The sequence below is a fragment of the Watersipora subatra genome, chromosome 1, assembly GCF_963576615.1.
Source record: "Watersipora subatra chromosome 1, tzWatSuba1.1, whole genome shotgun sequence".
Classification (NCBI taxonomy): domain Eukaryota; kingdom Metazoa; phylum Bryozoa; class Gymnolaemata; order Cheilostomatida; family Watersiporidae; genus Watersipora; species Watersipora subatra.
The window spans coordinates 53,997,366-54,010,047 of NC_088708.1; the positions used below are offsets into that span (position 1 = coordinate 53,997,366).

The 12,682-nt window shown below is 36.8% G+C and overlaps 2 protein-coding genes across 3 annotated transcripts in view; one reads left to right on the plus strand and one right to left on the minus strand.

Moving 5' to 3' along the window:
- The first annotated feature begins 1,686 nt into the window (after window positions 1–1,686).
- LOC137386049 (large ribosomal subunit protein uL15m-like) lies at window positions 1,687–10,042 on the plus strand. The gene is made up of 5 exons (XM_068072705.1): window positions 1,687–1,775; window positions 5,612–5,754; window positions 6,648–6,813; window positions 9,108–9,253; window positions 9,497–10,042. The coding sequence occupies exons 1-5, from the start codon at window positions 1,692–1,694 to the stop codon at window positions 9,819–9,821; spliced, it is 864 nt and encodes a 287-aa protein (XP_067928806.1). The 5' UTR covers window positions 1,687–1,691; the 3' UTR covers window positions 9,822–10,042.
- LOC137386048 (protein turtle-like) overlaps window positions 9,838–12,682 on the minus strand; it is an 84,256-nt gene continuing 81,411 nt past the window's right edge. For both annotated transcript variants that reach the window (XM_068072703.1, XM_068072704.1), the window contains one exon: window positions 9,838–12,058. In XM_068072703.1, coding sequence (XP_067928804.1) covers window positions 10,075–12,058 — 1,984 coding nt within the window. In that variant the 3' untranslated portion in view covers window positions 9,838–10,074. The remainder of the gene's footprint in view (window positions 12,059–12,682) is intronic.

Below are 12,682 nucleotides of genomic sequence, written 5' to 3' on the forward strand. Positions count from 1 at the left end.
TTAAAAGCATATGTCCTTGTTGATTTCCACAGCTCTTCAGCTAGTGATACATTGGTATCGGGCTAGAGCCCTCAACCTGGGAAATCCAACACCTTTCTCAGTATCCTCGCCAATCCTAGTAGGGCATAATTGTACTCTATCTATTTCGTTCTTTGCTATGTCCAACAGCTGCATTTGCTCGTGCAGGTTTGCCACTGCTCCCAGTGCTCCCACTATGATTGGTACTATCGTCGCTTATGTTTTCCATATTCTTCTTATCTCTCTTGCCAGGTCTTGATACCTCTCCACTTTCTCTTTTTCTGTTATCCTTGCGTCTCTTGGCATGGCTATGTCGAGGCATATTATTATTATTATTATAATAATACTAATAACAATTATTATTAATATGTTGTTATTATTATTATTGTTATCATTATATAATACCATTTAGGCTTTTCACAATCTGTACTGCATCTGTAGCATCACATTTCACACACAAAATATCTAAAGCTACAAAGTAAAAAGCAATCTGTTTTTAAGCATCGCTTTAGGATGTAAGCTGCAATGGCTATACTTTCAAAATTTTAAAGCCAAAAACATAATTTTTGAACAAATAAAATCATGCAGCCACATGAAATTAATGAGACAGATTGCAACTTTTATGGGACTGTATAATTTTATTTGTTCAAAAGTCATGCTCTTGGCTTTCAGATTTTTGAAAAGGCCACTTTGATGCAAAGATTTTACCATTTTTCAATAATTATGTCAATTATTTAATTATAATCTATAATTCAATTTTTTTGTAATAATTCAAACACTTGCTGATGACTTGTAGCTGACAGTCTTCTCAGACAAATAAAGCTATACAAAATTAACCTTACTTTTGTTTTTAAAAGATGTGGGTAAAAAGTTAACATGATATCTTTTTTAATTTTAGATTGAGCTCAATAGCAAAGAGAGCATTCAGGTATGTGCTATAGATAATGCCAATGAGCATGTGATAGTTCAAGCTATTGGAGGTAGCATCAAGTAAGTAAAAGGCATACCTCTAATTATCAATTATGTAAAGCTTGAGACTGGTCTACATAAATCTGTAGCCTACTTTTTGTGAAATTCTACAAAAATAATATTCTGATTTTATTGGTATTTACAGAACGCAGATCACTATAACATTTAAAATACTTTGTATACTCTTAGGCAGGTTACGGAAGTTAGTATGTACATGAGTATCATAGTACACATTGTAGTACATTGAATTGTATATTGTATATTATATGTTATTTGGTATACATTGAGTTAGTATATTGTAATTAGTGTAAATATACCAAAAGTTGAAATTTTTAATTAAATTATATGTATGGGAACTATGTATGGTGAACACCCAATAATCATTTTGTAATTATGTTTGACATGATACCAATGATACCAATGATATACAGCCCCCATGTGCTGGCTGTATATCATTGATGATACTAAAATTAAAAATCTGAAAACTACTCAATTTTATTAATATTTTAAGATGGTTAGCTATATTTTTAAGAGATGCTCTCATTAGTGTATACGTTAAAAAATATTCCTCCTCATAATTGAAAAACTATAAAAACTGAGTACATCTACTAAAGTTCAGTAATGAAGGAAAGACAATTCTTATGCGTAAATATAGTTTGCAAACTAAGCTACATATCCTGTGCGGGGTGTATTGTGGGAAAAAAATGGCGACTACGAAAGAAGCGTTGAAACTAATACGAACATATCCCAGAGTTGCTATAAGTAATATTAAGCAGCGACACAATCTAGTAAGCATACTGTTTTTAACATATGCGACAACTATATTATATTGATAAAAATAAATAAGTGCGTTATTCGCGTTTTGTGAGTAACGCACACATCAATATTTCCATTTCCCTACCGGCTATCTTCGTTCCAGTTATAAAACAAAGGCTCATAGCAGTGAACTTTCAATGTACGTCATCTAGGTAGGCTAACAAGTGTTACAATTTCAAAGAAAACATGTCTGCCGTCCACCAGTTGGATAGTCATGAAAACCTTTTTACGCTTCATGTAGAAGCGTGTTCATGTCGAAGCGTATTCATCCAAACTCAGTAGTTTAAATGTTGGTTTTGCAATGTTGTTTTCAAGCGGGTAGTTTGTAATCTTTTTTGAGGGTACTGTATATTGTGATTATTATCATGTATCGAACTGCCTTGTTATGGTGGTTTCTGTAGGCCATTGCTATAGGTTTTTGACACGAAGGGAATGTCATCTTGCAGGCTGCATGTTAACTTCTTAGTTTTGTATAATGCTACGTTTTTTGTATGATGTAGATTATATATTACCTATTGGTTTGTACCTTTTAATATGACTGATCTTTGTCACAGTAACGGAAAACACAGCCCATTTAAACTAGTCTTAAATATATGTCATGGCTACTCAGCTGCACAACAGCTGATCAAATAAGTAACCATTAGTTGACATGAAAAATGCCAAAAATAGTTAACTTTTTGTCATTTTTCATGTATATATTTTTCACTTTTCTGATAGCTGGTGTATTGCAAAACCTGTGTCCTATAAGTGACCTTATGTCATTGGTTTGTCATCATTTTCTATTTCTATCAGAACCTTAGATTCCTTTTTTGTGGATGACTTCACTTAAACTGATTCCTATTTCAAGAACGAAGTGTGTATGTTCCGTTGCCAATTAAACACCAAGGAGTTTTTCTGGTCTATTTACATTTACTCAATAATCTGAACTTAATCGCATCAAATTTATGTCTCATTCTCTCTTCTAATTTGTCTTTTGTTTATTATTCACTTACCTCCTCTGCACGCTTCATAATATTATTCCTTGTCACCTTGTTCCTTTTCTATCTCCGCTTGCATATCTTACAATTATGAGTTCTTTTTGGGAATGCTTGTTTTCTCAAGATTTTGTTTAACAACTTGTCAATATATCCTAATGATAATGCATAAAGAGTTTTATGGGGAAAAAATAGGTAAACACCGGCTAACATTTTCAGATCAATTCTTGAAAACAATCTGATTTGTCTAGTCATTAGCATGAAAAAGAAAGTGATTTGAAAAAAGAGTCTGAAACTATGAATGAGCTTTAGACTTTCTCTCAGAATTAGGGTTGTAACTATTACAAATAAAATCATAACTTCGCATTGATAAGTACTTACTCATACCCAAGTGTAAAATGCATTGCAGTTGCAGTATAGTCGCATTGTTTACTTTTACTACTGCGCAGAACACATGCAGTAAAACCATTTTCTAATGCGCAGTAAGCAGTACTGATGCAGTTGAAGTATTGCCTACTGCACAGTCTGCAGTGCTGCATTCAGTGAGAGCTGCTAGTAGTATGCGTTTTGTAGTGCTAGATGCAGTATAAACTTTTGCATACACTATACATACACTGTACATACACACACAGCGCATTTTCTTAAAAATTTATCACCAACTCAAGTATTGAGTTTACTTTGACACGACCCCAATACAATTACGAGACACGATTGCTGCTCAAAATTGAGCATGAATGGGCAAACAAACTGATCACAATTAGCATGTTGTATATGGTTGAAATGAAAATCTATTATGGTTTTAATATATAATATTAATGAGAATACAGTACAAAAACCAAAAATTTCATTGATCAGAATGGTGATAATGTCTGACTCCGTATTCCAAAAGTATCAGGGAGTTAGAGTGCAAGTTCATGAGCTTGCTAAACATGGCATCCGAAAATTTTGTACAATGCAGTAAAAGCGCTTGGAAAGCCAGCAGGGACAGTTGATCTACAGTATCAACTTTATACCAATGCACAGTTGCCGTACACATGCAGCTTCAAGGTTTGAATTGCTAGGTTTCAGGTAATGCATCATGAAAGTAAATGCGCAGTAGCTCACAATGTGCAATTTGCAGTAGGGGTGCATTAATAGTAAATGTCTACTGTGCGTTAGAAAGTTGTAATGCACCAAATAATTACTGCGTACTGCACTGCAGTAATGCAATGCAGTTCTAATGCGTCATAACCCTGGTCTAAATGAGTGAAGATAGAGATTCTAGCCATGATTATTGAAGGTAGAATTTAGTTGATATCAAATGTACAATCAAACAAATATATAAACAAGTTATGATAAATTACATTTCTTAGTTTAGGTTAGACTAGTTTCATATCTTTATTGCAACCTTTATCTACACACCGTCCCTCACCTGTATTGTCGTGACTACTCTTCAGTTAAACTGTCTTTAATTTAAAGATAACAACCAATATCAACCAATAACAACCAATAAAGACTCTTCATTATTATTTTATAAGTTTACTTACATCTAATTTAAATTTTATAATTTGCATTTGTTTTAATACTACGTCTATATGTAATTATCCAGAGTATTTAGTGTCAGGTTTGCTGAGATGTGGAATGAATTGATCAAAATATAATATAAGAATAATTGCTCCAAAATCGATGGCCTTGACCTACGAATCAAATGTCGGAAGGGCTTTACTTTGTATGTGATTAATAATTAAAATGTCACACTAGACAATGATACCATTAACATGGTAGACCCACTGTTATTATTAAAATCACATGTCTTTGATGTACTTTTTATTCTCACACCCTTCAATATTATACATAATTGAATCAGTGTCAATTGTAATATTGACAGTTCACACGTTTTAGCTGGAGAGATATAATGCTGACAAAATTCCAAACTTTGCTGCCTGTCAATGTCATATAGACTCGCTGCTTGATAGCAATGAACGAGGCTATTAGTCAATCGTATGAGGCTAATACGGATTGTGGGAATGCTCTTTGTTGTACTTGGAGGGTCGTTGGATGAGTCCTTAGCGGTTTTCTGCTTGTAGTTCGGGTGCTAATGGCTACAGGCTATTTTCTTTTCTCTTTTTAGTTATTTCATTGTCACTGCTTGGTAATGTTCTGTCTATGCTAAGGTAACCTGTTGAAACCTGTCTGTATGGGTAATTATTGTTACTAGATGCTCTCATTACTGCTAAGTGCCGGTTGAATAGAAGCCTTTCGTTCAAAACAATTTTTCTAGCTTGTCATCTAGTTGAGTGCTTGTTGATTGGCTGAAAAATTGTCGGGAAGAGCAAAGTGTTTGGATGAAAATTCTTGCGGTGAGATTTGGGAATACTATTCATTGTGAATATAGTTTGAGCACTTTCAGTCCTGCATCTGTATCTGAGGCTGGTTTGGGTTATTTTTTAAATAAGTAGATAATTAGATTTAATTTTTTATGGCTCAGATGTATGAAAATTAAATAATAGCTTATATTTTAAATTTTCCAAATGCATCGCTTCTATGCTGAGCAAAAGTGGAAATTTTATTATGAAGATCTCGGCAAAATCTTTGAAAAAATGGCTTTACCAACCTTTCGCAAAGTAGTGTAAAAATATTTTGATGACTGCTGTGAGGTTGCGGTAAGGTTATTAATTGATTGTCAATTATCTCAAGCTCTATGTTGCCTGCATTTGCCTTTATTTGATGTTTGGTAATGTTGTTTTAAAGTTTTTTAGTAAGCTAAAAACTTACTTTTCATTTATGCTGGCTATGCTGTAGCAAATTAGTAATGTAAATTTTCAAAACAACCATTTTAGCCGCACTTGTTGTAGGGCCAGAAGACCAAAAGACGTAGAGATCTGTTTCCCAAGCGTGGGCAGGCGAAACACCAGACTCTGCCACCGCTAGGATTTGAGGGTGGACAATTCCCTTTTTACACACGTATTCCTCGAGAACCATATTACAGAAATGTTAGGTACGCTGAACACATATTCTAAAATGTATTAATGTGTTTTTTAAGAAAAGGTAAGGCTCTTTCAAAAAGGTTTGTATTCAGTCATAGCTTTACTTGTCCTTATTCCAATTATTGAAAAGAGTTGGAAAAGCCTGGTGAAATTTAAGACATAGTTTGTTCAGTTTGGCCGTACCAGCGTGAACCAGTAATAAGACTAGAGGCAGCGTGATCAAAGCGTAGGATATAGAAGGCTATGGCGATGAGTTTGAAGCAGACATGATGCCCATGGCAGCAGTAATCATTTCATGGAGTGCCCCAAACCTGCCCTAGTCTCACTCCTTTTCTCTTGAAATGTGAAGGACTAATTGAGAGTGCCAGACCAGGCATTGCCCACAACCAAATCATTCCTATATAAATTGCAAATAAACCGGTCGCCAGGTCATTTTGTTATCTGGCTTCTTGTTCTCTCCTCGCTCTAGAGGCATCTCACCTATCAGGTAGGTATTCTCATGTTTTTAGGCTGTATCCCATTTACTGTTCTGGTTCTGTTCATGCATTATTTTCAGTTTGCAAAAATGAGTTTCGTTTTACTATGAGGGTTCTGTTCATGCTTTTTTTTCAGTTTGCAAAATTGAGTTTCGTTTTATTATGAGAAACATTACTGTATCGCAGGGTAAATTATTTTATAGCAATTGCTTGATTTCAATTTGCTTGTGTCGAAACTGAAATCTTGGCCTCACTTTTTACGAATATGGCTAAAACCTTAAAAGGTTCAGCTGTTCAAAGACTGGAAGAAGCGCAAAGTGTAGACAACTCAATATTCCTTGTGACACACCACTTAGCCACTTTCATTATCTATGAACTGTTTTATTTTCAACAAGTGTTGTGACGGGTTACAATTCTGTATCATTCAGCCAGAGAAAGGAATATGTGCCGCTGTCATTGCTGCAGCTCCAGCGAATGATAGACCTGGGCAGGGTGGATCCTTCCAAGCCCATAGACCTCGCAGCCCTTTGCAGGAGCAAGCTTATTGAGGTCAAATCAGAGTACAAGCACTATGGAGTGCATCTGACAGATGAGGTATATCTTTAGCTGTATAACATAATATACATGACTGTATACCATTATATGGCACTTGCTGAAGACAAATGAAGGTAGATAACGCATTGTCAAATTACTCTATAGTATTTCAATCGCCAGAATTATTATTTTATTTAAAATCGTAAAAAAATTTGAATGTGCAGATGTTTTAATCAAATGAAAAATAAATTTATGTCATTTCAAGGGAAAGCTTTATTTACACTATCTAGCTTGATTCCATTGAACTATAATCCTTGCAAGCTTTAATATGTTAAAATGCCTCTTTATCTATGGTACTTATGATGAGCCCAAGTGTGAAAATCATGAATGGGATATTCAGCACATCCGCCCAATAAATAAAGTTAACAAATTACTTAGACTGTGAGCCAATTGAAACGTGTCATGCTGAGCCGACCTGAATGGGCCACTTAAGCGCTCGGTCCCGTAAGCAAGCGTTACATTAACAATAGAAACATTTCATGGTTTGTTCCATGAGCCTCGGGCATCCTTTGGTATTTGCCATGGTAGAGCGGCCGAGTGGAAAGGACAAGAAAATGTGATATGAAATGTTAAATGAGTGTACTTGATGTCTATAGGAAGGCTGACTATGAGGCCCTGATTAGCTGACGGCAGATTGTAAACGTAACTTGGCATTTACCTCTTCCCCAGCTAATCATCTCTGACACAACCTCTATATCTGTCCGTAATCAACGTAGAAGATTTCTTAATGAATTCACTACCCGCTCTTAGCTATGAGATGGGCTATAAACATTTCCTCGTAGATGTTTCTCTTCCCTTCGTCATATCATTAGCAGTAATATGTACTTTGTCATGGGAACTCTTTTTAAAAATGGACGATAATAGCAGTTTATCACAGTTGCAAATGATCGTCTTTTTCAGGAAGCTTTTAGGCCATATTACAGACATATTTGATCTCATTCAACTGGTGATGAACCTAGCTACAAAACGTAGTGTCTCTTGCCTCTGTGAACAATTTAAATACAACAAGGTCACCTGCGCAAAATGGCTAACATATACGGAAGCATGGAAGATTGGCCGGTGTAAACAAAGCCTGTGTACTTTTTTGGATTTTATCTCTCTGCAAAACTTAATTCAATTTCTTACTAATCTCAAAGTTTAAAATAAAACCATTATTCCCAAGTTGCTAATTACCAGACAGGTTCATAAACGCTGAAAAAGATGACCCATGCGGCAGCGTGGTTGGCTTACTTTTAGACTTTTTAAATCTTTTCTAAAACGCTTTACATCAATACGATTTTGTGATTCTTGCACATTTGCACAAGGCTATCAGAGTATCATTCTACCACTGCATTTGTCCAATCCTGGCTCTGGCTGTCCAATACAATTCTTGTCAGTGCTGGACCTGCAACGGCCAATTGTAGCTTCCATGTTTTTTATGCGCCCTCTTAGCCTATTGTGAGTGATTACTCATAGATCTCCTAGCTTCTACATGTAGTATAGGAATTAGCTTTTTCAATTATCAACACATTTAGTTACCTGTTATGATGAAAAGTTTGCTTGTTCAATAAAGAACTTAGAGGCGATAAATAGTAAAGCTCTCTATTAAAGACACTTGTAGTAATTTCATAATAAACACAGTTGGAATATACATTGGGCTTGCAAAATGCTGTTTCAATATTTTACCTGCAGTTATTCAAGGCGTTTCAATATTTTACCTGCAGTTATTCAAGGTGTTTCAATATTTTACCTGCAGTTATTCAATGTGTTTCAATATTTTACCTGCAGTTATTCAAGGTGTTTCAATATTTTACCTGCAGTTATTCAATGTGTTTCAATATTTTACCTGCAGTTATTCAATGTGTTTCAATATTTTACCTGCAGTTATTCAATGTGTTTCAATATTTTACCTGCAGTTATTCAAGGCGTTTCAATATTTTACCCGCAGTTATTCAAGGTGTTTCAATATTTTACCTGCAGTTATTCAATGTGTTTCAATATTTTACCTGCAGTTATTCAAGGTGTTTCAATATTTTACCTGCAGTTATTCAAGGCGTTTCAATATTTTACCTGCAGTTATTCAATGTGTTTCAATATTTTACCTGCAGTTATTCAAGGTGTTTCAATATTTTACATGCAGTTATTCAAGGTGTTGTTTTTAGTTTTATGAGCACGACCCAGTGTATAGAATTTGCTGCCACTTGCAGTTTTTGTTAGATGTCACTGTTAAAAGTTCGTGGTCAGATTCCATTTCATATAGCCTAAACGCGACATTACTTACGTGATACATGTATATATACGCTAGTTTTCTGCAGGGTGCCGACATATTCAATGCTCAAGTATGCCTCGAGGTGCAGTGGGTCGATGAGCTGGCAGTGGCAGCCATAGAGAGAGCTGGCTCCCTTGTCACTACCAGATATTATGACCTCCGATCACTTGCCATAATATCCAACCCTGAATGGTGAGTTACCTGTCCCACTCAGTTGATGGGACAAGATGGGGCTGTTTTGACAAGCTCAAAAGCTCTCGACTTTGGCTACTTCCGTAAAGAATCTCAAATCTATTTATTTTACCATATCTGAAACCTGTTATTGAATTAAGGTATTCTACTGCTGTCCTACGTCGTTTTTTCATCAAAGGATTGACACCTGTCATGAGGCAAGTTGTTCAATTTTTAGGTGTTCACTTTACCAAATATTTGCAGGTTTTTCTCGACTGCCCGGCCACTTCCTGTATGCAAGACACCTACCGGAGATGTACTGGAGTACTACTCAAGCGGGAAGGGGCGTGGCTATCTCGCTGATTCCGCTGATGTTGACGAGCAGCGGGAGGAGCTCGCTCAAAAATATGGCTACATTCTTCCTGAACTATCAGACCGTGTTAAGCAGTTATCACTTCAAAAAAAGAACAAATTACAAATATTTCATGGACTAGAACCTGGCTGGATAATTAACCTCACTGACAAGGAGATAATTAAACCAACAAGCCCAGAATTAAAAGAATTTTACGCTACAGAAACCATGCTGTGAGATTGAACATTAATGGTGCTTGTTTGGTAAATTTTATATTTAAAATTTTAAAAAGGGAGTTTTGGCTCTCACGAGGTCGAAGCATAAGTGAAATACTCATGCTGGACTTACAATGCTTTACTACCTATTATATTCAACGATGGTACTGTATATAAATAAATAAACAAAATGGAATGACTATAGTAGTTGTACTATAGTTTACATGCCTAAACAAAAAATGCCTGAATTGACTAGCTGTGAGAATGACTAAAAATCAGAGAATGGCGCTTTCAAGACGGTAGTGAGGTGATCGTTGCCTGTCTTTATATGTGTAGAACTCATTGCGTAGCCGATTAAATCGTTGAGAGGTGCTGGAGGCGGGAGGGGTGGACTGTTCGGCGTAAAGGGATGGTCGTTGAAGCGTCTGACTAGATTCATCAGAGGTAGCGTCAGGTACATTCTCGTATTGTACATGAAAAAAATCATGGGGTTCACTGTCTATTAAAATAGGATCAAACTCATAATTTTCATCGACGGAATCTGATGGTGCTTGTAGCGGTGCCTTATAACCGGCTTGAACTGGTACTTGACTAGATTTATGAGTATGTGAGTAATAGTTGTTGGCAATGAAGCTAGGATCGTATGAGGTCTTCTTGTCTCTATTATGATAAAACTGTGGTACTCGTTGAGAAATGTGTGGTGTGGTCAATTTTGGTCTAGCATAGAGGCCAAAATGATTATTACTAGCATTGGAGAATTCTGGTAAGGTCACTGCAGGAGAAGATTCACAGCTTATGTCATATTCATATGGTGTAGGTACAGATGATCTTGACCATGAAGGTCGTGATCTACGCTGGTGACCCTCGTTGTGAGATTGCGACCATGAGCTTCCGAAGCCACTGGTTCCATTACCCGATGATCCCAACCTACTCATCTCATGCATCGGTCGGCTAGTTGGCAAAGGACGATGATATTGCATTGATTTTAGTAAACTTGAATTTTCATAATGAGGCGCTGGTGAAAGGTTGTGACTAGAACGATTACTATATGATGGCGCTGATTCAGACTGTCTATTGTTGTTGTTATTATAGTAAACAGGAGATACTAGCTCTGGGTAGCACTCGGTGAGAGGATACGGAGGAGGGAGTGGTGAGTGGGCATAGCGAGGGCTTAGTTGATCACTACTGTGACTAGCGAAGCTTCCTGGTCGTCGAGAGCGAGATGAGGTACTTCTCACTCTTTCTACCGTCCCCAAGAGCCTCTCCCTGTTATAATGTGTCCGCATCTCATTCACACTTGAACTTATGCTCGAATCCCTATCTTGTGCGAATCGGCCAAGTCGATGAATGTGAGGCGAAACACTGTCTAAATCATTGGTTGTTAAGGTATAGTAGCCTCGAGGTCTGTAGATAGGCTCTGGAACGGTTTCCCGAAGAGTATTGGAGCGTTGTTGATTGGTTTGCCTATTATTATACAGGTTAGATCTTGCTTGACTCTCCACCCAACCGTTTGTGTACGGGTATTCTTCAGCACTAAGTGAATCATATTCTAAGGGGTCATCTGGAGCAATAACACTGTTCTCTCTGATAATACTTAGATGAGGATCAAAAGGCATTTCTTCATCATTGCCAGGAACCTGAACAGAAGGTTTCATGGAAGAGTGTCTGGGTAAAGATGGCTTTAGTACTATTTCCTGTTCTCGGTCATATGATAAACTAATCGGAGAAGAGCTGCGTTCCTGACATTCTTGATGAGGGGCAAACCAATTAGAGTTACTCGCACCTCGTGATGTCATTAGATGGTTAGCATAAATAGGTTGAGATTCATTTTTTGTTTGATTTGTAGGTTTTTGCCTATCTTTGGTATGATTACGCCTTCCAGCTGTATCATTCGAAGTGTTACCATCTGTCGTATAGCCTATTTCGATACCAGAGTGTGGATAGTTGACTATGCTTGGAGAAATCTGAGTGCCGGTACGAGCGTCATAATAACCATGTAGCAAGCCATTGTAGGTAGAATAGTTAGCTGTATAACCAATGCCGTGGGCTGGTGGCTTATCGCTCGAATTTGAATCAAAGGTTCTAGCCAAGTCAAGTTGTGCATGCCATTCAGGTTCACGTCGGACTGTCAAGCCGTCTCTCTCCATAGAAGAAAGTGTTGTTACGTTATCACGTTGTCTATCAACAACATATATGTCATCAGCCTCTCCATTTATAGTAAATCGTCCTCCATTATAAGGGTAGAAAGATTGCCATTCACTACAAAAATCAACACTCATAGAATTTTAAAGACCTTGACGAGAGGCATAGCTTAAAGGAATATATTTGTGGCTATACCATTATCCTTATCATCTATTGTAAAGACCAGTATTTAGACATCAACAGTGACAACTGCTAGAGGGAAAACAACTAATTGTACTTTGTACGTTTAAATAATTAACATAGCTATATAGCCACTGGAAGAGCCGCGAGACAATTTCTATAATCAAAGACTGGGTGTATTCTGCTTCAAACCAATAAGAGTAAATTACAATAATTATGACCATGCGACAAGTCAAAAGGGAAAGAGGAAAGTATGACATACTATTGTCACCATGGGATATACAACACTGCGGGTTGTAAAATACACAACATGTAATCTAACGCTAGCAAATCACCTCTCGCCTGCCGTTGAATTGTTCCGTACAGAGGCGAGCTGTGCAATCTGTAACCCAATGAGACGACATGAGTGCACAGTGTATCTTATAAGAAAGCTAACACCTTTTTCAATTAAACAAAATCCTAGTGGTGACAGATAAAACTAGTGCTGCACGCTGACTTGTCTCATTGAGACTAGCCTGATTTTTGACATTCATATAGAAACTATATGGATCACCTCAAGTC

Coding starts and splice junctions, on each gene's coding strand:
- LOC137386049 (XM_068072705.1), top strand. CDS start 1,692: ATGGCGACTACGAAAGAAGCGTTGAAACTAATACGAACATATCCCAGA. Junction 5,755..6,647: donor CCATATTACAGAAATGTTAG/GTACGCTGAACA, acceptor TGTATCATTCAG/CCAGAGAAAGGAATATGTGC. Junction 9,254..9,496: donor ATAATATCCAACCCTGAATG/GTGAGTTACCTG, acceptor AAATATTTGCAG/GTTTTTCTCGACTGCCCGGC.